This window comes from Lissotriton helveticus, chromosome 8 (genome assembly GCF_964261635.1).
Source record: "Lissotriton helveticus chromosome 8, aLisHel1.1, whole genome shotgun sequence".
In the NCBI taxonomy this organism is placed as follows: domain Eukaryota; kingdom Metazoa; phylum Chordata; class Amphibia; order Caudata; family Salamandridae; genus Lissotriton; species Lissotriton helveticus.
This window is the reverse complement of record NC_136069.1, coordinates 385,978,299-386,005,903: the sequence shown is the minus strand read 5'-3', so window position 1 is coordinate 386,005,903 and position 27,605 is coordinate 385,978,299. Positions and strand designations below refer to the sequence as shown.

Sequence of the window (27,605 nt, the reverse complement as noted above, 5' to 3'; positions counted from 1 at the left end):
CACCTTCATATTATCCTTTCACACTTGTGCTCCAAAATCTGAGCAATTTGTTACCTTTAGTGAAAGTGTAGATTAGAGCACACCTACCGTATTGCTGAAGTTTGGGTACTTTTAAATGAGGTGAAAGGTGTACTAAACAAAAACTATCCATCTCTGTTCTGTTTGTAGCTATATAAAATATGTATAAATCCCAACTCGCTGGCTGGTAATGATTCAAGCATATGATTCTAAAAAAGGTAGCAATGTTAAAGATATATAGTCACAAGTATGGAATTTATTTTAACTCTACTACAAGGGTGGTCTTAAAATAATGGTGCAGCCAAACGTTTACTAAAAAAGGGACATGCTTTTAAGGCCCGACACAAAAGTGGGTAGATTGCAGGTGATTGATATTGCACTTTGATAATCCTTTGATAATAATGCACTTATTATGATATGCATGCCAATTTGCACACTAGTAGGTGTTGCCATGCAAATTAGACTAATTTTTACCAATGTGGCTTGCACTCAGTACTAGGCTGTATCTACTTACAGAAACAACTAGGGGCCGAAATACAAATACATGTAATAGGCTGAATTTAATATGAAATGGTTGCAAACATTTCCTTGGGCAGAGGGAATTCTCTGTCGAGAGATCTAAAATGTAAAAATGCAAATACAGAACTCGCAATTTGACATACAAAGCTCAATACTAGAACAATGTCAATTAGACCTTCTGATTTTTCCTGCAATATTCTGACATATTGTACCTCCTTTCTTTAGGTCATATGTTTAGTCCACAACAGGCAAGTGGGCTTATGAAATCCTCAACTCCTCCACCACTTCAATCAAAGACTCCAAGCGTCTCTCGAAAGCAGCCAATTGATGTGAGCCAAACAGGCATGCTGTCTCCTTCAGCTATGTCTCCTGTCAACTCTTCACAAAGTGAGTCATCACCTAAATTCTCAATTAGATCTCTGTAGGTTCTCGTGGCCTATGAGATGTTGTGTTCACTTATGCTGAAAAGTCTGCATGTCATTTACCAATAACATGTTCATGCTTTATGGTTTAGTGTAATCTTGTGCTTTTGTAAACTTTTGCAGAACTTTTAACTGATCCTTTCGCTTGTGACTGTTGTATATTGTCCGCTGTGCAAGGTTTCTGTACTTTGTTATTCATGTATGCTTACTAATGAATATTACATGCCTCATTTTACACATACACACCCCACCAATGATGAAATCAAGCATTAATTTATGATGTATGCTTACTAACACTGACTTACTTGGAGGTCCAAAATGGACAGCAATTCAATAAATGATAACAAATGTGTCACTATTCTATGCTCCCATACTTCCCCTGATTAAAACAATACCCCACTGTGTGGCTTGGCCAATCACCCAGGACAGGAAGGCCCTCCAAGGCAACGTAGAGACATCAATATTTTATCTTAAAAGTTCAGTCATTCTGGCAACGAGGGTCACCATGGTATTTGGTCCCAGGGTCTTCCAGCACCCAGGGAAATTTACCAACCCTAGACATTTGTAAAAACTAGACATCCGTGGGAGTCTAGGATGGTGCAGCTTACTTCCTCTTCCCAGGAATGTGCTGCAATCAAAAAACCTAGATTGAATTTACAGATTTTCTTCAGATTTCTGAGAGGGAAAGTTATGGAATCTGAGGGGAACCTGAAAGCCCTACCACCCAGCACCCCCACACTTCCAATCAAAATGGTACACTACTTGTGTATATGGTCATACTGCACCAGACGGAACTGAAGAAAACTCTGACCATATGTAGTCCATTTACTATCAATGCAGTCCTTCCATGGCCACTGGGTGGGCCCGTTTCTGTTCCAGGAGTAGCCCACCCACACGTTCAGTACTATTTCCATTGAGAGTATGAAAATGAAGATGTGTAAGACGTTTGTGATTCTCTGTATATTCCTCTTTTTTTCGGTACATAAATGTCTGGTATTTGAAGTTTTATTGCCATACTTTGACATTTACACTGCAACCTAGGTAAAAAAAAATCAGGCATTGGTTCTAAGCCAGGGACAACCCACTAGTTACACCTGAGTGTCTAAGTTTCATTAATGTCCGGTTTGTAGGATTCCCTGGGTGCCAGAAGATTCTGAGTTCCAAATACACCAGTCACAACCTTTCTGACACCACCATTGACTGCACAAGATTGGAGTTGCAGACATTTTCTCTCAAATACAGAGAGCACATGCATATATGTCAGATATAATTCTAGTCGGGAGAAGTACTAGAAGGATGAATGATGTTACATTCCTTATTGATCGACAACATGAGACTTACGCATGACATTTTGAAGTACTAAAAAATATACCATAGAGCTATACTTACCAATAGCCCATATACCTTATTTACCAAGAATAAGTCAGCCAGCAATGGAGAGGGTTCAATTGTTTATTTTGCAAAAGCGCCCTATATAGGGGAGCCTCCCTCTCGCCACAGCTCTCAAAGGTGTGCAGAGGAGACTGCTGGATTACATTCAAGACAGTGCATATATACTTTCAGCATACCTCATAGAAACCCCGTACATGGAAAAGTACCAGTTCATGAGAAACCAACAGGAAAAACCCATATAAGGCACAACTGATTGATTCGAAACTCAGGTCAAGTTATTCCGGGGGTAGGTCAGTAAAGGTGCCTCCCTTTCATTCTGATGCACAGGAGTACAGGCATGGTGCCTGCAAGAATGTGCTCATCCTACAAGAAAGACAGATGCGACCTTGAGTTTCCCAAGTTAGAATCAATAGTCTGTCCATAGCCCAGGCCAACCTTTCAGGCTCTCCTCTCAGCAGCATGACACGTGTTTTCCTAACTAACGAAAGAGGCCCCGGGAAATGAAACCAAGATGGTGTTTGTTCAGTTCGGGCCTGATTCTTAGGATATTCATGGGTCGAGTGTATTTACAAGGGGTTTCTACCAAAATAGCATTGATATATTGGATACGTTAAGACAATATTATATAGTATCGAACTTATATTCCTTCAATTTCCCCACTTCATTATTGTGCGATGTTTTATTCTCTTTACCATGCTGCGTGAGAAGGTAGACTTTTACCACATAGTGTGCCATGCTTCATGGTTGATTCCTCCCATCTACTACTAGGAACTTCCTTTTGTTATTTTGTCAAGCATTTGTATAGTGCATAAGCGCCATGAGCAAGGAGAGTTTACAGGGAGACTGGTATGTGTGGTTGGATAGGTGTATGTCTGTAGGAAGATCTGTGTGAGTAGTGGTGGATGTAGTGATCTGTGTGTCCCTCATACCTTGACCATCTTCCTTATACCTGCACAAGATCCCTTTGAAAACAAGAATAGGCTAAGGTTTCATTATTTCTTCATGTGTCTGTCTCACTATGAGTCCCAAACTAGTATTGTGCAAGTGGCCAGGTGAACCTTTACTGAAGCCTCCCCATGACAGTCTGCTTAGGCTCATGAAGACTTGTGTGTCTTGCACCTATTGCACTATTAGCTTGGCTGGACCCCTCCTCAGTGTGGAATTCGACTCCTGACCTCCAATGTGACTGCTTCCAATCCAGTTGACAGTTATCAAATCCAACTCTTTCCATTCTGTGGTAGCAAGTTAAGGGTGCCGAGGATAGCCTATGACCCATTCCTCAGACTGTGTAAACATGTCTTACTTTAGAAACTGTTGTAAAGATCCTGAGCTAGACTTTCCTAAGTTCCCATAAAAGCATTTCCAGAAAGACTTGGGACCTAATTTTAGTATTTGGTGGACAGGGTACCCAGTCATTTGCAGAGCAGTTCCAGTATAGCATGAGTGTAATTTGGCAGACAAAATATTCACCACATTTTAGTAGAGAATGAAGGCAGCAAGCAGGTCACAAATGTGACCAATGTGTAACACACTATTTACTAGAGTGAGTGAAACCACAGTGCCTCAATTCTGATTGAAAAATAAAAACAGATAAGGGATCTGGTAGTTCCTTGGTTAAGAAGTATTAGAAAGATTTTCCTACTATGGTGGAATAGTTTGAAAGGCTTCATAGACTTGAACTGACTGCTCCACTTCAGTCCGTTTCCACAAACGTCACCTTTGTGTGATATAAAGTAAAGCAAGATGGAAGCCATAGTCCTGCTTAGATGTGCACCAAGGATCGTAGTAATACGTCTCTGGCCTCATCCCTTGCAGAGGACGAACTCTGCAGTTATGATATACAGATATAGATGACTCGTCTTCTTTTTTGCGGCAAAGCGCACTGTAAAATGTAGGTCTTGCAACATCTTCTACATAAGACGAAGTAATGGGCAATGCTCTTACAGCAGTAAGACAAAAGATAACAGTAAGCCTAAAGTCAAGGAAGGGTAGCAGTCTTTCCATGGTGGTAGTCTAAGGATGGACAACAAATCCATTCTATGTTGCCAAATAGATCAGGTGGATACTTTTTCTACTATATGCAGGTTTTACGAGTTGCACCATATGTCTGAAGTCGCTGATCAGTTTTATCAAGAGCACCCATCTACTTTCTGTAGTCAAGTATATAGTCGGGCTTATGCCCTTCTGCCAGCAGACTCCGCACCTTGAATGGTGAAGAGCTCACATCATGAATTGTAGTGAGCACATCTACTTCCTGCCTGTCTGAGATCATAACAGATAAAAATGTATTGCAACGTAAGCCACTGTACCTACCTTTTTGGAGTGTGTTTTTTAATTTTAATTTTTTGTTTTACAAATGAGCTCTTGAGGGAATCTTTTGAGGTGACTTCGAATTGTCCCATATGTCACACTGCCAATGTTGTACAACTTGCTGAACTGCTATATTCCTGTATAGACATTGTCAACAAAAAGGTTATAATAGGTTTGAGCAATATACACAGTCTTTTCTCTAGTTTCTACTGTAGAAGAGCCGCCAGCAGTACTCAAACTGGAGTCTTTTCCAATATTCACACTGGGGCTGTATGCCGAACCAGTGAAACTCTAGCACAACCTATAAAGCTTGATGCTTTACAGATCCATCTTGCTTGGTATATACTGCCTTAACTTCAGCTACCCTTTGTAAAGTATCAAAGACCCGTTAACCTCTTCTCTGAAGTATAAATATCATGAAACTTGGGAAAGAAATGGTCCATGACAGGTCGAATTTTGAACAATCCCTTGTGGTCTGGATGGTTTCACGGCAATGCTGCAGAGCTGTCATTGAAATGTAACATAGGTTGCCGACTCAAAATGTGACTTCTGCTTATCACAAAAGGAGAGCTGGCTGTTGCCCAAATCGAAGCCCAGTAACACTTCACCAATGGTTTGTGCAATATTCTAATGAGCATGGCCCCAACACTTTTTCAGCTACAGACTGTAGTAAGCTGACTATGTAGTGCACATTAAAACCGATAAAGTAATCTCTTTTATGTCACTTTCTCTTAACCATTCATACCATCCCCCTCTCTATTATATAGGATAACCCAAAAATGCACCCTTCTATTTTTATTTTCTTCACTGTCTTAACACTCAACACTGTTTTATGCAAAAAGTTGTCTTATTTATTCCAATTTGTTTTAAACTATTACACATATTATAAAATACACTATATTATTTCATACAGTAATCAAAAATTGTATTTAAATACAATACTCATGTCAAATCCAATACCTCATCATAAATGTATCACTCATATTTGTGTGCTATGTTCAACAATAGCTTCTAATGTATAGTCACACAGTTAACTATAACCATAAAACCTTAAATCATGTTAATCTTATCTTAAATTGACGACAGTGTTTCAGTGGTATTAATTGGTTCCCCAACCTTCTTTAGGGCTTTTTTGTTCAAAATGCATAGATTTGACCTAAAACCAGAGCCGTAGTCATAGTCCTCATATTATTTTTGGTTGACACATACAATGTGTGGGGGTTTTGCTATCATTATCTGTTTATCAAAGCTATAATATATTTATGTAGTGCACCTAAGGCGTACACTATGCAAATAGTCCAGGCGATCCTTATTGGTTTACAGGGGCTTTGTTTAAAAACCCCAAATGCTGTCTTTGTGGTAGTGTGGTCAAGCAGTTAATGCTTATCAAAAGTGAGTGTTAGGCATTTGTTGCACAAACAGAGTCAATAAATGTGGCACACACTCAATAAGGAAATGGAAGACCAATTTAGAAAAATAACAGATTTTTATATTAATTTAAACATCAACATTTTCAGAATCAGGAAAGTAATATTTGAATTCGCGATTTTTTGAAACACAGTTCATACAGCTGTCAGATTTGATGCATGAGTCTCGAATGCGGTAATGTTATCCTATGGAAGAAACATACACCACATAAGTATACTTGCCATCAAGTTACAGGGTCGTTCTTCTGGACTTAAGGTAAGTAGGGGCTAAGGTCATTGAAACAACCAGCAATTTTGGTTTACCTGCCGTGGTGTCTCTGGTTGCAGAGTTGCTCGTTGCAAGGGTAGCCTTGAACGCAATCGCTGAAGTCAATGGGAAAATCTACAACAGGAAAAAGGCTGCAAGTGGAGACTGGAGGACCAGTCTGGCAGAGCCGAGAGGGGGGCTCTACTCTTTAGGGTCTCTGGAGCAAAGTTGCACCGTTGGTAGGCTTAGGCTGTGGGGCTCGGTTGCAGCGGTGTTTTGTCCGGCGGGTTGCTTCAATTGGAGTCTCGCACTTTTTAGGTGAACCTGGAGATGTGGACATAACAGGGCATCAAGGCCACTCTCGATGATGGCCTCTCTGTGCTGATTTCCCATGTCAGTAGGTTGGTCGTGGCGTTGTTGGTGTCCAGGGTGGACACTGAAGAAGTCTTGACTGCCTCAAGGGCTCCAGTACCCCAGGCATTGGTGCTGGATGGCTCCTGGGGGTCTTTGCATTTTCTAACTCAGCCGGGAGATGGATCTGACCTCTTGGAGCAACAAATACTTTTTTTGGGGGTGCTGCTGTGTCAGTGGCCTACTGCATACCTAATTTCCCACCTGTGCTGATGCCAAATGGGCCTCAGGGCAGGAGGTAGCATCTCCCAGGTCTGGGGGACGACAGGGTCGCATATCAAAGGTGGCAGGTGCTTTGAAGCCCCTGGCCTCGATATGCTAAATAACTAGCCATTCTGCTGGAGGAGGTGTGAACACCTTCCTCCGGAGCAGGCATTGTTTCTGGCCTCATGGAGCATTAGATCTCATTGTAGGGGGTCAGAAACGTGTCTGTGGTGGCATGTTGGACGATACCAGTCAGCCAGCACACTAGATACTGGTAGATTTTTCAGGCAGTGCCTCGAAGGTGCCCTCTGGGTGCATGTCATAATAAATCTAGTACTGGCAACAGTACAGATTTATTAAGACAAGGTGTTTGATACCAAGCACTATAGGTTTCAGTAAAGCTATCATATAGCTGGGGAACTCGTGATGACCAGTGCCCAGTACATATCATTAAGAAGGCTTCCCTGTTCACTTTTACCATCTAGTAATTAAACTAGACAGCACAGGGGCATAGCTGCCTCAAGCAGATGTAATATAATGCGCCCTGCCTTAGGGCTACAAGGCATGGTGTAGGGGTGACTTACAGATATTACATGCAGTTTTGCAGCGTGAATCTTTCTCGATTCACTATGCTGTGCATTATTCCGCCATCTAGTGGTTGGGTCCGAAATTATAGTCTTTTTTTTCGTGGCCCAGGTGGGTGTTGACATACCACCATTTGGTGTCCTTCGTGATGTAGACGTGCTTCCTCCGGAAGCTCCCACCTTTGGTCGCCATCTTCAGATTATTTTTTCTGCCGTTGGGTCTGGATCATTGCAGAAGAGTTCCAGAGTTTTTGGAAGACGAATCAAGAAAAATCATAGAAAATCGACGAAAATCAAGTTTTCAGCTACACCGGACTACAGGTCAGGTAACCAGGATGACGAGGGACAAGGTTTACGACCAAGATCTCAACGTTCTACGGAGAATGCTCTCGCAGGTGGCTCCCAGAGCGCGGGTATGGACAAAACACAGTTCAAGTTTTGCACCAATTGCCACCACAAATACGCCCAGAAGACCAGCATCCAGTCTGCAACCTCTGCCTGCCGCTTGACCACAACAGCGAAGACTGCAATGCGTGCTCGGCGTTTACACCCAAGACCTTCAGAGTAAGGGAGAGACAGAGAAGGGCGAACCACAACATGCAGGGGCAGGGACCACCTCCATCGCTCCGAGACTTGGGCCTCTTCAGTGGAGAGGAGGACAACATCGTCGAAGGACCAGAGGACTGCAGGGTCGATGAGCTCCATAAGAAGACATCAAAGAAGGTAAGGGAGTCGTCGACCTCATAACACTCTAGGGACACTTGAAAGGGTGAAGCTAAAGCCCCGAGCGACACTCGAAGTGAAGCGAAGTCCTCGAAGGGAGCATTGCTGCCGAAACACTTGACGAAGGCAACAGCAACCAAGGATAGTCAGCCGAGCGAATGCTTCGAAAAGGACTCCCAAACGGCGAAAGCACTTGAAAAACCAAGATCGTTGAAGATTGCCCTCGAAAAGGACACCTCAGCGCCGAGAAAGGAATGGCCGACATCGTCGTCGACTTTGACGGCCCCGAATAGAGGCTCCATCCCTCAACGCCGAACATTTCACCTAAATGGAGAGGAAGAAGAGGAGGCTCTAGGCCGAAATGGCGAGCATCCTGCAGCGGAAAAGGGACTTCGACGAGAAGATGAGTCCATACACCATCCCACCGAAACCCGCGTTCAAAGTCGAAAGAGACGATGAGTACGCTGAAGCCCTGACAATGCCCGAAACAGTCGAGGAATAGGGGAACTAAGACTAATATTTCGAGGGTGAAGGCGACGAAGATCTGCAATCCTACCGGGACTCGACGTCCTCGGAGGCACAAGACCTAGAATGGCAAGATCTTGAAGCCGAATCGCCAGAAGAAGGGGTAGACACTTACCCTTCGAGGCCCTCGCCGCCAGACAACATAGGGATCTATAACATGGTCGTCCAAAAAGCTGCACAGGCGTATGGAGTGAAAATGGAAGAGGAGAAGCCCAAGGCATTTTTTCTCCTGGAGACTCTACGCCTCAACGAACTAGAAGCCAATTCCTGCCCATGCTCCCTAGTGTGCTGGATCAAGGAAGAGAGGCCTTTAAGGAGCCAGCAGTATGCAAGGCTGTGACTCCAAGAACGGAGAAAAAGTATAAACATTCTTCAAAGGACCCTGCATACATCCAAGGGTCAGTACCAGCCGACTCCATAATTGCAGCAACAGCTAGGAAGAGGGCCAATGTGCCCACTAATGCCCGACCACCTTCAAACAAGGAGAGTAGGAGGATGGATCTCACAGGGAGAAAGGTGGATAGAAATGCAGCAATTCATTGGCGCATCGCAAACTCCAACGCCCTGATTAACAGGCACGCATACCAACACTGGGAAGAAGTGGGCAGCTCCTAAAGCATCTACCAGACCAATACCAACAAAGAGCCACTGAACTGTTAAAAGAAGGCAAAAGCATGGCGAACACATGCCTATAATCGGCATTGGATGCTGCAGAAACATCAAGCAGACTGATGATGATAGGAGTGACTGAGAGAAGATAAACATGGCTCAGAATCTCGGGATTCAAGCCAGAGGTGCAAAGCAACATCCTGGATATACCTTTTAACGGAGAGCAACTGTTCGGCACACCGGTTGGCGACAAGTTGACGCAGCTCAAGAAGGACGATGAGACCGCAAGGTCCATGGGAGCGTTGCAGTTCAGGGGGATGACAAGCGGCAAACCCACAAGAAGGCCAGGTGGTAGAGGAGGCAACTTGCTTAACACATCGCAGCAGATGTTCCAGCAAGGCTACCAAGGGAACAACCAAGGCCAGCAGCAGCAGGGACAGCAGCAGCAGAACTGGCAGTACCAGCCCTGGGGACAGTCCTTTCGAGGTCGGGGAAACGGACGAGGACAAACACGAAGGGGAGGCCAACAGCCTTCATCCAAGTGACTTCACCAGGAAACAGACCCCCCACCCTAGCAACACTTCGGGTTGGGCGGAAAGTTATAAAGGAAAACTGCAGCCGAGCATTCAACGACAAACAGTAGCTCGAACACTCAACACCGGTAGGGGGAAGAATAAGAGACTTCATCCAGGAATGGAGGAAGGTCACATCGAACAAATGGATACTAAACATCATATAATATGGATACTGTATAGAGTTAGAAAAACAACCTCCGAACAGAAAACCAAGAAGCAAGGCACACTCGGCAAAGGAGCTCTTGCTCTTGCAACTAGAGGCACAAGAACTGCTCAGCAATTGGGCAGTAGAGGTGGTGCTGCAGAACCAAAGAAACAAACGGGTTTACTCAACTTACTTCCTGGTGCCAAAGTTGGACGAAACACTAAGACCTATCCTAGATCTAAGGTTCCTGAACAAATTCATAACAACTCAAAGATTCAAGATGACTTCCCTACAAGAGGTAATACCACAAATACAACAATGGGACTTCATGGCTACTATAGATTTAAAGGACGCATACTTACACATCCCCATCAACTACAAACACAAGCGTTTCCTAAGGGTTGTGATCAACCAAACTCACAACCAGTTCAAAGTACTGGCAGTTGGCCTAAAATCCGCACCAAGGGTGTTTACAAAATGCCTAGCAGCTGTCGCAGCACACCTACGAAGGCAAGGAATACATGTATACCCCTATCTTAACGGCTGGCTCCTAAAGGCATGTTCATACAGCCAATGCAAACTACACATCCAGCAGGTCATACTAACGCTGACACGACTGGGTTTCTCGATCCATTGGGAGAAATCGTCAACAGAACCAGAGCAAATCAAGATATTCTTAGGGGCAGAGATCGACACCATACAGGCCAAAGTGTTCCCCAGCAGGAAGAGAACATTGGCGATACTGAAGGAAAAACGTCATTACCGCAAGGGGCAAGCTCTGACAGTGAGGACAGGATGGAAATGATGGCATCGGGCATTCACCTAGTCCAAAATATTCGACTACACATGAGACCATTCCAGGAATGGATACAGCAGCAATTGTCATATGTCAACTGGGAGTTGGGAAGACCTAGTGGTTGTCACACACGCAGTGTATCAGGGAATAGCGTAGTGGAACAAACAACACATATTGCCTCCCAGCTGGGGTGGGGCGCGCACATGAACAAGCTCAAGGTGAAGAGACTGGTCGCAACAGGATGCGGTCAAGCACATCAATTACCTGGAACTAAAAACAGTGTTCCTAGCCTCAAAAGCATTTCAGAAGGAGCTGTACGGAAACAGGGTGTTGATCCAAATAGACAACACCACAACCATGTTCTACATCAACAAACCAGGAGGAACATAGTCAGTAGCACTATCAGGGCTAGCACAAGAGATATAGACATAGGCCATTCCACTGCGGATAGACCTACTAGCAATACATCTCCCAGGGAAGGACAATGTGGAAGCAGACAGACTCAGCAGCCAGACGTCAGCAGCCCACGAATGGGAGATCAACCAACAGGAATTACAGAATGTATTCTGGAAGTGGGATACATCGCAAATAGACTTATGTGCAACACACCAAAATGCTAACACTTCGCATCCAGACAACCAGACCATAGGTCACAAGGGAATATGCTAAGCATAAGTTGATCAAAGACATTTGCATACGCTTTTCCCCCGATACCCCTGACACACAGGGTACTCAGCAAATGCAGGATCAGCAACATGTCACTGATATTAATAGCACCTCAGTGGGCCAGACAGTCATGGTTCTCACATATAGTGGAGATGGCGCAGGCACCAGCACACAGATTCTCAAGACGAAGGGACCTGTTAACAATGCAGAACGGAAGGGTGCTACACCCAGAGACAGAGAGCCTTAGCCTGGCAGCAAGGCTCCTGAAGACCTAGAGTTTGCACACCTCAAGTTATTGGCGAGCACAATGGCAGTGCTCAGGGAGGCAAGAAGGCCTACCACATAGAAATGCTACGTAGCAAACTGGAAAAGATTCTCAGAATGGTGCATTATAGAAAAATTGCAAAGAAAGATTGCAGGGGAGTTAACAATACTGAAATATTTAACATACCTACTGCAAAGTAAACTAAGCTACACATCCCTAAGGGTACACTTAGTGGCGATTGTGGCTTACACAAGAAGAGAAACTGGGAAAAGTTTCTTCACCTCACATGTAGTAAAAAGATTTCTAGAAGGGGCAAAGAGAATTGCACCACCAAACAGAATGCTAGTACCAGCATGGAACCTCAATGTAGTGCTGACCCAATTGATGAAGGCGCCATTCGAGCCGATGCACAAGGCTACACTGCACATGCTCACACTAAAGATGGCCTTCTTAATGGCCATCACATCACTACGAAGAGTAAGTGAGTTGCCGACGCTAACACTTCAAGAGCCGTACCTGCAGATACACAGTGATAGGATTGCAGACCCACACTTCATGGCAAAGGTGGTGTCTCGGTTCCACACGAACCAAACAATCCAAATACTTTGTTTTTTCCAAAAACCAACCACAAGCACAGAGAGAGCGCTACACACAGTGGACGCATGGAGGGCAGTGATGCACTATATAGAAAGGACAGAGTGCAGAAAGACAAAGCAACTCTTTGTTTCCTTCGCAAGCAGTTTTTGGGGATGACCAGTTACAAAAATACTATTGCACGATGGATTGCACAAACATTCAACTATGCCACAAACAAGCTGGGCAACTGTTGCAAGGAGCAACTCATGCTCACCCAACAAGGAAGAAAGGAGCAATGATTGCATTTCTGTCCAACACACTGATTCACAACATTTGCCAAGCTGCAACATGGTCTTCCGTGCACACGTTCACGAAGCACTACTGTGTGGATATCCAAATGAACAAAAAAGCGCAAGTGGGACAGAAGGTCTTACAACACATATTCAGTTACCAGTGCTCATCTTCCACCCAGCCACCACAATAAGGACAAACCGCTACAAAGTCTATGCACAGCATAGTGAATCCAGAAAGATTCACGCTGCAAAACGTATAGTTTCTTACCTGTCCGTGTAGTTTTGCAGCTTGAAGAATTTCTGGATTCACTAGCGAACCCACCCTCCTTCGCCAGAAAGATGAGACAGGAGGAAAGGGATTAAAGACAAACAAGATTTTACAAACAAGAAAAAAGAAGATGGCGACCAAAGGTGGGAGCTTCCGGAGGAAGCACGTCAACGTCACAAAGGACCCCAAATGGTGGTACGCCGACGCCCACCTGGGCCACGAAAACAAAAAAAGATAGAAAAAAAGACTACACTTCTGGACCGAACATCTAGATGGCGGAGTAATGCACAGCATAGTGAATCCAGAACGTCTTCAAACTGCAAAACTACACCGACCGGTAAGAAACTATGTTACTTTGGCATGGCACACAGTGAGTGGGCCATGTCTTGTTTTCACTTATGGTTTGCACCATGACACACAGCTTGCAATGGGAGCCTGTATGCAGTTTGTATGGGGGTTCCTTAGGGTGGCATAATACGTGCTGCAGCCCTTAAGAACCCTCTCTAGTACCCATGGTCTAGGTACCAGAGGTACCACTTACCAGGGATTTCACAGGGGTGCTAAAGTGTATACCAATTGTGTTTATAATTAAACCATTTTACCTTGTTTTTAGGGAACGAGCACTGGCACTGTGACCTGGTTAGTAGAGATCCAGTGCACATAAGTTGAAAAACATCAGTACCAGTGGCAAAAAGTGGAGGAGACATGACAAAAAGGGGCACTTTCCTACACTGAAGTGGAGTGTGAGTCCATAGGTGTTCCCTGGAATGTTACACCAGATTGCCCTCATGCTCCCTCAAAAACGGTTTGATACACAATTCGTTCGCTGTACAATTTCCTAGGGGAACACATCAACAAACATTTGGAAGTAGTCAACTGGAAAATAATTGACAGCTTTGATTTTATATCCAGCATCTCCAGTGAAATGAGGCATTAGAGACTGTGCCCGGGCCTATTTTGCATCCCATTCCAACGCTCCCTCATCCTTTCCTGTGACTCTGTTGCACCGAACACATTTCTAAGGCGTTGATTTTCCTGAGAGTTCCAGAGAAGCCAGGCGTAGCATCCAAGTTTACCCATGACACACTACCACCCCTTTCCCGGACCTTGAATTTGGTAACTTCCCAATCTAAAAATATGCACCCCGTAAATACCAATAGTTCATGATATGATTCTTACCATAAGTGCAATCTGCCCACCAGTCATAGTTTTAGAATGGGGAATACCACACTATTTGTGCATGTTGTTCCTCATTTTGAGGTATGCAAACTCGAAATGCGGGCTCTTTGCCCGCACGATGGGCATAAATCATGTGGAGGAAAAGCCTGGGAGTTAACCATTTTCATCTAATTTGAAATCTAGATTTAGGAGCAAAGGAGTTTGCGTTAGCAACTCAATTTTGCATACAATTGAAGAAATCTTCCAATGCAAAGAGAGGGAAAGGCCACCACTTATGATAAATGGTGTTAACAGGAGTGTGCTGCTTACTTCCGAAAGACTCTAAACATTTGGTAACCAATCGTGCAGTTTGAATTAGAAGCGAGTGAGCAACTAAAGGTTCAAGCCCAGCTCGAGACAGACGCCTGGCTCTGCCTCAACCCGAAGTCCCCTGAATCTCAGTCCACCCTAAAAACAAGCCAAGCTTTGATGTGGGTTCTGACTCCAAGACGGGGTCAGCCATTTCGGGCACTGGCAAGGATGGATGGAGGCCAGTCCCTTTCCTGCCTCTTTGGGTTTTCCTACATGACATACGCCAGAGCCACCATGCCATGTTGCTTGTGCCATGGGATGGATCATCAGATGGCACTTCAAATTCATAGTGCATAGTGTATAATAATGAAACCTGGGTCAAATCTCAGCTTCCTCACTTGATCAACGGTGTGTTCCTGGGTAAAACTTTGACTCAGTTTTCTTGCGTGAGCAGTCTGGGGGCCCCTTGAAGTAATTCAATTTACAATCTGCTAAACCAAAATATCACTTATATATAATTGAAAAGCAAATAATGTTGATTAACTTGTAACAACAACATTGGCCACATATACAATGTACATAACAAATATACTCCTTTCTTCATTTATGGCGACGTCCTCAGGGCATACGTATATTCCTGAATGCTTATAAGTTCATGTTTAGAAACTATTACTTTCAAAAAATGGCACAAACTACAGACCTATACTCTAATGCACATAAATGAAGGTTAAAGAAACTGTTTTCATTTGAAAGAGTCTTCATCATACTTTTAGAGGACGTTTGTTTCATGCTTTACTTGCTGAATCTTAGGTTGGCTTGGCTCGTGCTTTGATCTTAGAGCTAAGCCAAAGCTCTGGCTCCACACTGGCTTGGTTCTCTATGAATTAGCTCATTTGCCAACCTCTAATTTCGAAGGATGCTGTTCATAGGTCTACTCCATCCAATGCCCGGCTTGCAGCGTCATGCCGTACCTTCCAATCACTGTTTCGAAATGCCCAACTGCTACATTCACACACTCATGAATATTAAGCAATGTTTCAGGAAGAAACAAGTCAGAAACCCTCGATTTTTGAAAATTACAGTATTAATTCACATTGACAAATGCAGAGGAATGAAAAGTCATGTACAGCAAAGGAGAATATAGAAAATAAATAGCAGCCCGTCCCGACATTGTCCGGGATATAAAAAGTATGTGTGTACGTGCTTATGTGAGTGCGTGCGCGTTTGGTTTTTTTTTGTCCTTTATTGCGTGTGCGTGGTGATGGTGAATGTTTTGCCTGCGGGAATGTGCTTGGTTCCTGGATCGTTTGTACTGATTAGCAAAGTGCCCAAAACAGAGTGAAAGTTTTCCGTTGTTGGTGAGGCTTTCTTTGAGTGCGTGTGCCTTTTTCGTTTTTTGTTTTGGTGAGTGTGAACAGAGGGAAAGTTAGTTGTTGTGCCTCTTTGCGTGTGTGTCCGTTGCCCGTATCTTTTTTTATGGCGGTTTGTTAATGTTTCCGGAAGGAGAGTGTTTTTTTTCATTACTTCCTTGTCCACGTCACAGCATAACGCCTCGCAACGGATAGTGGATCCGGACCCGGCGGCGAGGGGTAGGCGAGCTAGCACAGACACAGGCTGTTGAACCTAAACTACAGTGGCTTCACCCCTGATGTCTGACCCGTTGGGCACTGTTGACACACATAAACTCTGACTAATAGGCAGGAGAGAGTGTTAAACAGGTAGTACAAATGTATGTTATGTGACACTGATACTCATGTAGATCATGTTTGGTAGACAGTAGTTCTGCTTCATTTTAGGTCCTGAAGAATCGCATGTCAATGGACGAATAGCGAGAAACATGTTGACCACACCTTCCACATCTTAGTACTGTCTCGTACATGGAAACATAAGTTTCTGCGAGCACAGACTAACCCTTATTTTAATTGAAGCAAAGGACCACCAGAATAAAGTTGTTTTCCGGTACCTCTTGCTTCATTTTATTCTCACTTACACAGTCTACACTGTCCTGGTCCCACACCCGCACTTCACCCATAGGCAGTTGGATAAAAAGATTTCTGCCAAAGAGCCCCTCCTAGAGGTGTTGCCCGTTGGGAATTGCACCGCCTACCCAACGAGGAGCATTGCCTATGATGAAGCATGACACCCGCAAGGGTGTGTGAGGCCATTATATCCAACATAATGGATACCCAGTGGTAGTTCTCCAACGAGCACTCCCTTCTGCACCTCGGTGACCTTCTGACCCTCCAGGAACAGCCCAGTCTTCCTTTGTTTTACACATCCCTGTGTGCCATGCCCACAGAACCCACTGCCCTGGCATACTTCAGTCACCCCTCTAGCTGGGTACCCTATGCCAGAGGAGTGGGCACAGGTGCATGAGCCCTGTGCCCCTACAGTCCCCAGGGCCATTCCCCTACAGTCCCCAGGGCCATTCCTGGGCACTGCAAGTGCAGTGATGCCATTAAGAGTATATGGTGCTGGTAGGTCGTCATTACGAACTCCACAGCACCTTAATGGCTACACTGAAGACTGACAAGTTTGGTACCAAACTTTTCAGCTCATTAAACCCGCACTGATGCCACTGTGGGATTTAATGTAAAATGCACCAGAGGGCATCTTAGAGATGCCCCCTGAGAACCTAACCTACAATCCACGTCTGGGCTGAGTAGCTGCAGAGGCTGCCACCCAGCATACATGTTGCTGCACCCCTGGGTAGGAGAGCCCCCGCTCTCCTGAGCCTGCAACAGTGCACATCCTGGGCGAGGTGCTGAGTCTCCTCCCCCAGGTTGGCCAGGGGGAAGCTCCAAAGGCATACCGCCTCTGTGAGCTTCTCCAGACCATTTGCTGTACCCAGCAACCAGCCCCCACCGTCCTGACCCCCATTCTGGTGGGAAGACTGGCGGGAAAAACTATGTCAGGAAGGGGGGTGTTCCAGCCTATGCCAACCCCACCCCTCAGGTGGGGAAGACGAGGTGAAGCACGGCCCGTGCTCCGGCCATCTTGAAGATGGGGAGCCCTGCCCAATCACAGCTAGGCTCCTGCCCCCCTCCCACAGGAGAGGAGCAGTCTAGGGGGTGTACCCACCCCAGGACAGGGACCCATTGGTCCCTGTCCTTGCCCTACCTGTAACGCCCCTAAATTCAGTATTTAGGGGCTCCCTGAACCTTCCTTCCTCAAATCCCGATAAGCAAAGAAGAAAGAAGATCAAGAAGAAGACCCGCCGTGCAGCTCCTAACAACAGGACGACGACAACAACTGACTTGGCCCCAGCCCTACCGGCTTGAAATATTCTTTAAAAATCATACGAAAAACTGAAACACAATAACTTGCCTGTTTTAAGTTAAGACCCCAGTGCAGGCCCTAGAAGACCTGTACTGGATTACAAAAGTAACAAGATCATACTTTACCTGCAACCTGAATTTTCTCCCATTGGATAACATTGCCAGATGTTGATTGAAAAGTTTCTAAGTGTCAACTTTTAAAACCGCTTTATATTACTGAAAAATCACTACTGTAACTAAAACGATTTTACTAAACTGGTTTCAGCTTAGACCCCAGGACTGAATCTAGGGTCTAGTACTGGATCTACCAAAGTAATCTACAAAGTAATTAACTGTACTTATATGATGAAAACCCATTGAATTCAATGCTAGAGTTTGTTTAGAATTGTGTTGCCTACTGCAACCCTTGTATCTACTGTGTTCACAAAGTTTATTGCCTCGTTGCGAAGTAATTACATGAGAGTACTCATTTCGAGAAAAGTATATTTTTATGCCTGTTGGTTCTAAAAATAAAATAACTATATCTTTTGATATAAAAACAATTGGCCTGGAGTTCAGTCCTTGAGTGTGTGAAATCCTTTGCTGATTGAGTGTGTACAACAAATGCTTTACACTGTCCTCTGGTACTGCCTTACTGCTCGACAAAGCTACCACTTTGGAGAGTAAGGTCAGTCCTGACTTTAACCTCTGTCATACCTATGGGGTTTGTGGACTCTATACGCACTGCACCTTATTCTAGTCCAGTATATATAGAGCCACTTTCTCACAGCGCTTCATAGCCACGGCGAGGCGCGGAGGCGCCTTTGGTGGACAGGCAGTAAATCGGGGCGTCTGAAGATTCCCCAGTTGTCGTTTTTTGGTGCAAAGCGATGGCAGTCAGTCAGTACGTTTCCAGCCGCTGAGTGGCATGTGTCACAGGCCAGCTCGAAAGCGCTCGTGCGTTCTGGGCACAATTCCATAATTGCAGCCCACTGCCGGAGTGGTTCGCCCCTGCCCTGGCATGATGCGTGCGCCTTTGTGCTCATAATGCCAGAGCATTCATAGTCGCTACTGCCAGATTATGTAATACTCTTCCTCTACATATCAAGGCCAGCCCATCCCTCATGACATTCAGGAAGTCAGTAAAAACGTGGCTGTTCAATCATGCCCCTCAATCCTGTGTCCCTCTGTCTTTCAGCGCCGAGACACCTCCGGGTAGTAGTGCGCTATAACAATTTCATAAATAAATAAATAAATAAAGCGCTGCAGATGTGAGCCCGTGTTTGGAGTGCTTTAATCAAGCCCGCTGCACTGTTTGCATGCGCTCATCGCCAGCGGAATATTTGATTACGGATTCTTATTCAAAACATTACAGAAATCAATCTGCCAAATTATAGCTTCTTAGCGCATAGAAATCCAGTAGGAAGCGGATTTGTTTTGCTCTTTGTCCGCTTTATACAGAAAATGTTTTTTTGAGACAAGAACGGAGTGGATTAAAAATAATACCAAATGCTAGCAAATAATGCAGAGCAAAAAAACAAAAAAAATATTTTTTTATTGTTTTTGTTTGAGACACCGGTAAAGAAAAGGCATTATGCTGAATAGATCATTAAATTCTCATTACAGGATGAAACAAAGAAAAACATTGCAGGGAAAGTACAAAGATGAATCGCGGGTGTAGGCTGTTCAGCTATTTTATATTGAAGTTGATTCTAGGTTGCAACAAGCATGTGTCAATCCAGCCTTTATCACGAAGCTGTTCTGCATTTCGGGGGCAAAATTGGAGAGAGAGGAAAAGTACTTTGCTCTGAGTGGGAGGCAGTGAAAGTGGAACTTTGGATGAATGATAATGAGCATTGATAACAAGCAATGGCTGTGCGGCCGTGAAACTGACACGGCCGCGTGGTGCGAAAGTCACATGGCAGCTGTGCACATCGCGCGCGCTTGTGCTTGTGACAGCACGCTGGTGGCCTGCAAAAGTAGCACTTTTAAAAGCCAGCTACCAAATGTCTCGCCAGACCAGCGCATGCGCTGGCTCTAGCGAGACCTAAAATCAATACCTTCTTATGTTGCCAGCCCTAATCCAGCAAGGGAAAGAGGTGTTTCTAAAACCATAAAAATATAAAGTTTCTCTGCAAGACCCTGAATACATAAACTCACTCATAGAGGGAGATTCCTTGATAGGTGCTGCAGCTAGAAAGAGAGTGCAGTCAACAGACCCCCATGGTCCACTCCCTGAAAAGGATAGCTAAAGATTAGTAGTGGGAGAAAAATAGAGAAATTCGGTTCCACTCAGTAACATGTATCCAATTCTAATGCCTTGCTAAATAACTAGAGAGGGGTCCCAGTAGCAATGGAACTTGTAAACACAAAAATGAAAAATAATCAAAGAAACATGACTTGAATCCACACTGTTTACTTCACAATGGGAATGCGCATTTAAATATGCTGTATTAGTATACACAATAATAAATCGGTAATTTACATGGTGCCCCAAGGACAGGAAGGGTTGGAGGTGGTGGTGGTTGTGGGGAAATGGTGAAGGAAGAAGTGAAAATTCAAAAGTGACAGTAAAATCAACAGTTGTCAATCATTTAGCAATGTTACAGACTCTGTACAATGAAATGAGACAAAAATGTTCATGAATTATTCAAAGGACGCCATACTCCAAGTAGTTCAATTAATGAAAATAATGGGGAGTAGAGTTGGCGATGGAAAGTAGACGTGTGTCGACGTTTCGACCCTTTCAAATGTGCAGACATCAATGGTTATCTTGCTGTAGGGTCTTCATCAGGACTGGAGGGGCACACACCCGTCGTGGGCAACAATGGATGTCAGTGCATTGTTGGTGAGGATCCGGGTTAAAAATACCCTGGAAAGTCGATTCCGGTTGCCGTCGTGAAAGAACGTCCGGCTAGGAGATTAGTCCGTGACGGTGTGGGTCCGGATTAAAAAATATATCCGCAATGGTTGAATCCGAATGCCGTCGTGCAACAGCGTGCGGCTCGGAAACGGGTCCGTATGGATCAGGCAAAACCTCGCTCGTGCAGGGATCGTTCTCGGAATGAATCCGTGTTTGATCGCGGCAGGCTGTCACTTGAATAATTCATGAACATTTTTGTCTCATTTCATTGTACAGAGTCTGTAACATTGCTAAATGATTGACAACTGTTGATTTTACTGTCACTTTTGAATTTTCACTTCTTCCTTCACCATTTCCCCACAACCACCACCACCTCCAACCCTTCCTGTCCTTGGGGCACCATGTAAATTACCGATTTATTATTGTGTATACTAATACAGCATATTTAAATGCGCATTCCCATTGTGAAGTAAACAGTGTGGATTCAAGTCATGTTTCTTTGATTATTTTTCATTTTTGTGTTTACAAGTTCCATTGCTACTGGGACCCCTCTCTTTTCACTTCGTAATTAACCCAGGTCCCCGTAACTTTAACTGGGTCAACCCCCCTATTAATAAATTGCTAAATAACTATACGCACCAAAAATGAGCAGAATTGGAAGATTTGATCAAATATCTTCCAGAGGATTTACAAAAGAGAGAAGAAGTTACCAGGAAGACAAATACAACTTTTACAGGTCAGAATTGTGCAGAACTTAGGCAGGTAAGTCATTGGACCAAATGTAAAAATAAACACTCTAAAAATAATGGGGGCTTTATAAATGAGAGGCCTTTTTAAAATAGGGGTATCCTCAGGTTAAAGAGGTCAAAGGAGCTAGTCATATATAACATCTTTTAAAAAGCAACCACAACAGAGTTCCTATCCCCAAACAGGGTCATTACAGTAACCCACCCAAAATAAGCAAACTTTTCGAGTCCTGGAGGTCTGCAGTCATCTGCCTATCCGGTTGAAGGTGCAAAATCAGGGCAGCTGTGCCAGTCTGTAAGTGGGTCTCTGCAGCGCAGACGCCCCGCGACAGCTGGTCTGTCTCCGAGACGTTAGAGTCCCGACTGGAGTCTCAGTCTTTGCTTGCTGCAAGGGATCCTGTATCCCATGTATTGGTCCTGTGCGGCTCTGGTTGGTCCCCGTGTCTTCTCACATGGAGGGGGGGGGGAGGGGGGGGGAGAACAGATGTAACTTTTAGGAAAACAGGATCCTCTTCCTAAGGGGCTACTGCGTTGGGTTGGCTGGGGAGCGCAAACTCTGTAGACCGGGCTTTGCGTTTCAGTGCCTGCAGACTGCAAAGGAGTAGCTCCTTTACTCCCAGGGAGATTTTCTGGCAATTTACGAAACCCACTGGGGTTCCTGGCAGGAGTTCAGCTGTAGGACGAGTCACTGGGGTACGACTGTCGAGAGTTAGTGCAGCATGCTGGGTATGGCTCCAAATGGCCACAGCAGTCTTCATTTCTTGTTTTTTCTTGTAGGTCTTGGTGCCCTCGTCTTCTTGATCCGTTAAATCTAAGTTCCTAGTTTCAGGGGTGCCATCTAAATACTCAATTTAGGGTCGTTAAGGGAGGTGACCGGTAATAGCCAGTGGGCTACTTACCATTAGGGTGTCTTTACCCTCTATATGATCACTTCCTCCTACACAGAGAACTGGCTATGTAGATGTGGGCATATTTGATCTATATTTATAGCAGATTCATATATGTACAATTGCCATCTTTCCATCTCTTAAGGTTTTTCATGTTGTGTGACCTTAGTAGGGTTTCTTGGTCTAATAGTGTTTTTACCAAGGACAGGCTTTGAATGGCATTAGTCCTTGTTTTAGCCTTTACAGTGAATACGTTGATTCATCCTGGCGAATGTGTTCTGGGAGTCCTTTTCTCTGGGTTTCTCAGGACAGTTTTCCCTCAACTACTACTTTGCTGCAGGGTAGAACTGTAGTTATTATGACATTCGCTATTGCCTCTGGTCCTCCTAGTCCATTGGCTCACTTCATCCTTTGGGGGGTTGTGTACTTTAATCATACTATTGATTGTTTTCTTCTGACACATCATTATTCCGCTAGCCTTGGGGATCGGTTTTTCCATGCTTGTAGGACTATTTTTACTTGCATTGCCCGTGGTACCGCCCACAGTTTTTGTAAGGAGCCCCATGTTCCTTCTCATTTAATTCCTACGCATGTCTAGTCTCTTGTTGATTTCGACTGGTTGGTTCCCTCTGAGAACGTTTGTAGGATTAGTTTGCAGACTGTGGGGTATAGCGATGGCATTTAATTTACAGGTTAAGGAATCTGCGGCTAAATGTTTCTATCAGATGAACAAGTTACTTATCTTTGGTAATGCATAATCTTATAGATACATAGTCTAGCCGTAGATTCGTTAACTCCCTACCCATCCTCCCCGCTCTGGAACCGATCTGTAGTGTAAGAGGTATATTTCCTTTTACAGCCCGGGTTTATACATCAGTGGTCAGTCAGTGTTTCGCATGGATATGTGCTTCGATGAACCATTTGGTCTTTTGTTACAGACATTGTCTAGCTTTTAATATACCATTCATTTCCACTTTCTAATTGTTGATTCAAAGATACATCAATATTTTTTGGCACACTGTTTCCACAGCTAGTTTCTATAATGGCTCTGCGTTTTGACGCAGAAGATTTCTCAGAAGAAACTGAAGTCTGTGTGCTGGAGGGGATTTATATGACTCCACTGACTTCACAACTGGAGTCGGCATCATTACGGAATCGTACAAGACCGTCCCCCAGTGCTCGGAGGGATTGCTGGAAGAAATTCCAGATCCAAATTGGCGCCTGGAGAGAATTCAAAAGTTAAGTAATCAGCGGCTAGACTATGTCTCTACCAGCTAATGCGTTATCGAAGTAAGTAACTTATTTGTCAAAAAGTGGGGGTGACCATGTCAGAAAGGGAAACTTTACCACTCCATATAGGATCTGCACTTTGTAAACATGATTATCAAGACACAGAGATTCTAGATGATGACAGTTCAGGGGGTAATTCCCTTTATGTAAGAGGACAAGTATTTGACCTCAATGATGTGCATCGCAATTACCTAACATTTGTACTGAAAGTAGCTCTTTATCAATTAAAAGTTATTTTCTTTGGCTGCCTAGTCTACTTCAGGAGTGTTCACCAAGGCATTTGCAGTTGTGGCTGCATTTCTCAAATGCCCAATAATTCATGTGTGAAAGTGAAGTTTTCAGCACTTCCACAGAGATATTCAAACAGTTGTAGACAATCGTTTTCATTTGGGGCACAGAGTCAACATGAAATTGTCACGAATTTCCTTCTGAGGGTGACATTAGACACAACACTGTATGTAGCCAAACCAATTACAAAATGTGTGAATGTATTGCAGTCGTCATTTACCCTCTTCCAGACTCATCAGTATCTGAGACTGAGGAAATGTATTGAAACTGTTGGGAATAAGGACATCATTTTTCAGTTCATTTAGAATTCTCAATTACATAGCAAGACTAATTTTAGGAATGCTAAGGATTAAATGACCCCAAACAAAGGGACAGTAGGGCAATCCAGTGGTTGTTAAAAAGTTTAGATGTCAATTGAAAGTTGGAATATAGGCAACTTGACATGGAGAACACAGTTTTATTACCCACCCCTTAACTCATCATAAGAATAGATGCATCACATCATAGAGCAATCTGAGAATCAGTGGTCACAGAAAGAGGTAGTGAGTATGTAAATTAGTTAGATTTAAAAATGTTTTCACTCTCCTTTACCACTTTTCAGGGGCAAGTCTAAAACAAGGTTGTGCATATCTTAACGGGCAACACAACAGTGTTTTAGCTCCGCTAATAGGGAAGAACTGTTTTATTTCCCCTCTCTTAGCTAGCAAAAGATACATAGAAATAGGCAACTGAAAACAAAATATTGATCTCACATCCTGTATCGGGTGAAGACAATGTTGAGGCAGATTTTTTAAGCAGACACTTAGGCTTAACTTATGAATGGGAGTTACAGCAAGTGGTACATGATCACATTTCCAGCATACCAGGAAAGCTAAACTAATATTTATCCGGAACACAAAATGCTGAACTTCAAATCTAAGCATTACCATCCACTATCAAAGGGGAATGCACTGTTGATAAATTGGTATGGGAGATATGTGCACGCATTTCCCCTGCTACCACTAATTCAAACATTAATAAACAAATTCCAGCCAGTAAAGATTAATTAATTTTAGTAACACGTAGGTGACCACTCTAAATATGGTACTCTCATTCCTTAGAGATGTCTCACCAAAGCTTCATCAAATTGCCAATTCACAAGGACTTACAAGAGAAGAATTTTCACCTGAAACCACAAACTACACTAGAGGCTTTGCTCCTGAAGTAATAGTTTAGAAACTCACACTTTTCCAGATATCCGTATGGCTATCATCAGAGCCAAGGAAAACATCAACAAGGAAATGTTATAAAGTAAAATGGCATAGATACAATAATCTGGGCACAAGCAAATCGAAATTTAGAGACTTTATCTAGTTAAAAAGTAATTCTCCCTTATTGTTAGAAAAGCAGGACTCGGGCTTCAGTAGTACATTTAGTAGTCAGTGCCACTTAAAGGATATGTTACAAAGACATTTGATTTAATGTCTCTTGTTTATGGGAGATCCCACACACTTACTAATTGAATATTCTATTTTGTATATTATCATTATAGTTTTACTGACCCTAATCCAAAAATCTTACCTTTGTTTTCTTATTTTACCTTATACAATAGGGTTGATAGTAAAGTAAAAATATACATCTTTAACATTGTGATTTTAGACACTGCTGCTCACTGTTTTCCAATATATGTTTAGAATGTGAGCAATACTTATAAAAAACAGTAACTGTGTATTTAAAAGAATTATGTTGCACTGGAAGAAACCAGAATTTTGTATTTTTCTCTTTTTGACCAGGATCTGGAACACCTAAATCATCTACTCCTACACCAACCAACACCCCGTCAACGACTCCACATCCTTTTGATGGCCAGACCTCTGCTCCTGTCACTCCTTGTGCCACTCCTACTCCCCAAGATACGAACTTTCCACCTCAGCCAACTCTATTAACAACCTATTCTCAGCAGCCGATGTCTCTGAGCCAGGCACTGCCTGTCATGACCATTCCTCTCTCCACCATGGTGACTTCCATCACAACAGGGACCTCATCTTCCCAAGTCATGGCTAACCCCACTGGACTGAACTTCATCAATGTAGTGGGCTCGGTCTGGTAAGTTGATGACACTGCGTGTGTGAACATTAAGACAAACTCACAGGGTGCTCCGCTTGCTAATGTCTTTATCTGCCTTTCACCTTGTGAAAAAAGCTAATCAAATGTATGACATTGTACCTGGAACACCCTGTTTCAACCTAAAACACTGTGTTTTCATTATTTAGTGGTTACACATTGCAGAGACAGTCATTTTTTCACTCCAGTCATCTATCAATTGAGCATTCATTTTTCAGTAGACTGCAAATGGAACTCTATCATTTCACTTTGATTATATAGCAATACATCTGTACAAGGCAGCATGCCATTTGCTTATGTTGCAGTATCCAGTTCACCATCCTGTTTTTAACAGGATCCTGCAACATGACTGGAATCCTGCCTTTGAAGTGATACCCAATGGCACCTAAGGCTTTTGACCTAATAACCTGAACTGTGGGGAAACACATTTACTCCATGGCTGTTGTAAATATTTTGGCACTTAGATCACTCCAATGAGAAAAGGGTGAGAGCCATAACTGGGTAGGGGTCTAATAGGTGAGATTACCGGATTTCGTGGTCCTGCTGAAGCTTCAAAAGTCCCTTTCAAAAGCTCGTAGTGGCCGGAATCTGACAATCTTGCCTGCCAAGGTTTGGTCTTTCTCAGGTAACATTATCACCTCTCTCCAGTCTGCATAAGCCAAAATGTCCAACTTTTCTTGGATGCTTATGTTCTTTCTCCTGGTTACACCTCGATCTCCCAAATCAAAAGGTACAGCATCCAGGGTACCATGGCACAGAAAGCAATGGGGAGCAAGCTCAACACTCTCTTGCCAGGGCCTGGTGACAATGCATTGGTCCACTGGTTCTTCAACAAGTTGCCTTTCTTTTCAATATGTCCCTGGAGCCACAGCCTGATAAGTTCCCACAATAAATCTTAGCCCTTTTTTGGTTTCACCTGCACAGTGCTTGCACTGTGCTTGTGAAATTTATTGTATTTAATATAAATCTTAAAAGGGGCTTATATCCCACCTTTCCTTTTCATTTGTTTTGTGTGCTTGCCACTTACTTTTCCTCTGTTTCCATTGGTTGTAGCATACCATTTCCTGTTGTTCTCCATGTGTCTTCTCATCAGTGTCCCGAGGTCGAAGTACTCCCTTCCAACCCTTGAACCTCTTTGTTATTTCAATTACGAGCGAGTAGGCGGCTTTTTTCGACCTACTTCTTGGTGACTATGCTTCTTACGGAATTTACATGTATAATTTTTATATTTGTAGTCATGGGAAGATTAAGCGATTTGCTTAAAGGGTGTAGAGCCTATGCTGAGACTTGAACCTGGTTCCCCAGCTCTAAAGTCTGCAGCTCTGGTTGCAATGTCACATCCTCACCCCTCTCTCTAAGCCTTGCTTTCTTCAGCTGTCTGACTGGAGAGAGTTTTAAGCAAATCAAGCAGAGGTGTAGCAAGGATGTCATGTGCCCTAAATACACTCCGTTTGACTGCATCATAGGACACCCATTCATTTCAGTGGATTTGCAAATTACCAAACCAATCTCACAACATGTAAACATTATTTTATTTTCAATTACTTTAAGGCATTTATAACATCTACCCCCTAGGCAACACTTCTACAATGGTTTCTTCCATGGCTACAGCTGGCGATTTTTAGAACTTGAAAACAACTTGGAGTTTGGACGTCATGTGAATTTGGGAAAATACGTTTACAGCCATGTCCCATTTCAAAATGTACTTCGTGCGAGCAGCATCCAG

The 27,605-nt window shown here is 43.7% G+C and overlaps 1 protein-coding gene across 7 annotated transcripts in view; it reads left to right on the top strand.

The window, feature by feature from the left end:
- SUPT20H (SPT20 homolog, SAGA complex component) overlaps positions 1-27,605 on the top strand; it is a 404,514-nt gene that overhangs the window by 259,708 nt on the left and 117,201 nt on the right. For all 7 annotated transcript variants that reach the window (XM_078657195.1, XM_078657196.1, XM_078657192.1 and 4 more), the window contains exons 19-20: positions 763-924; positions 25,549-25,861. In XM_078657195.1, the coding sequence (XP_078513321.1) occupies positions 763-924; positions 25,549-25,861 (475 nt within the window). The remainder of the gene's footprint in view (positions 1-762; positions 925-25,548; positions 25,862-27,605) is intronic.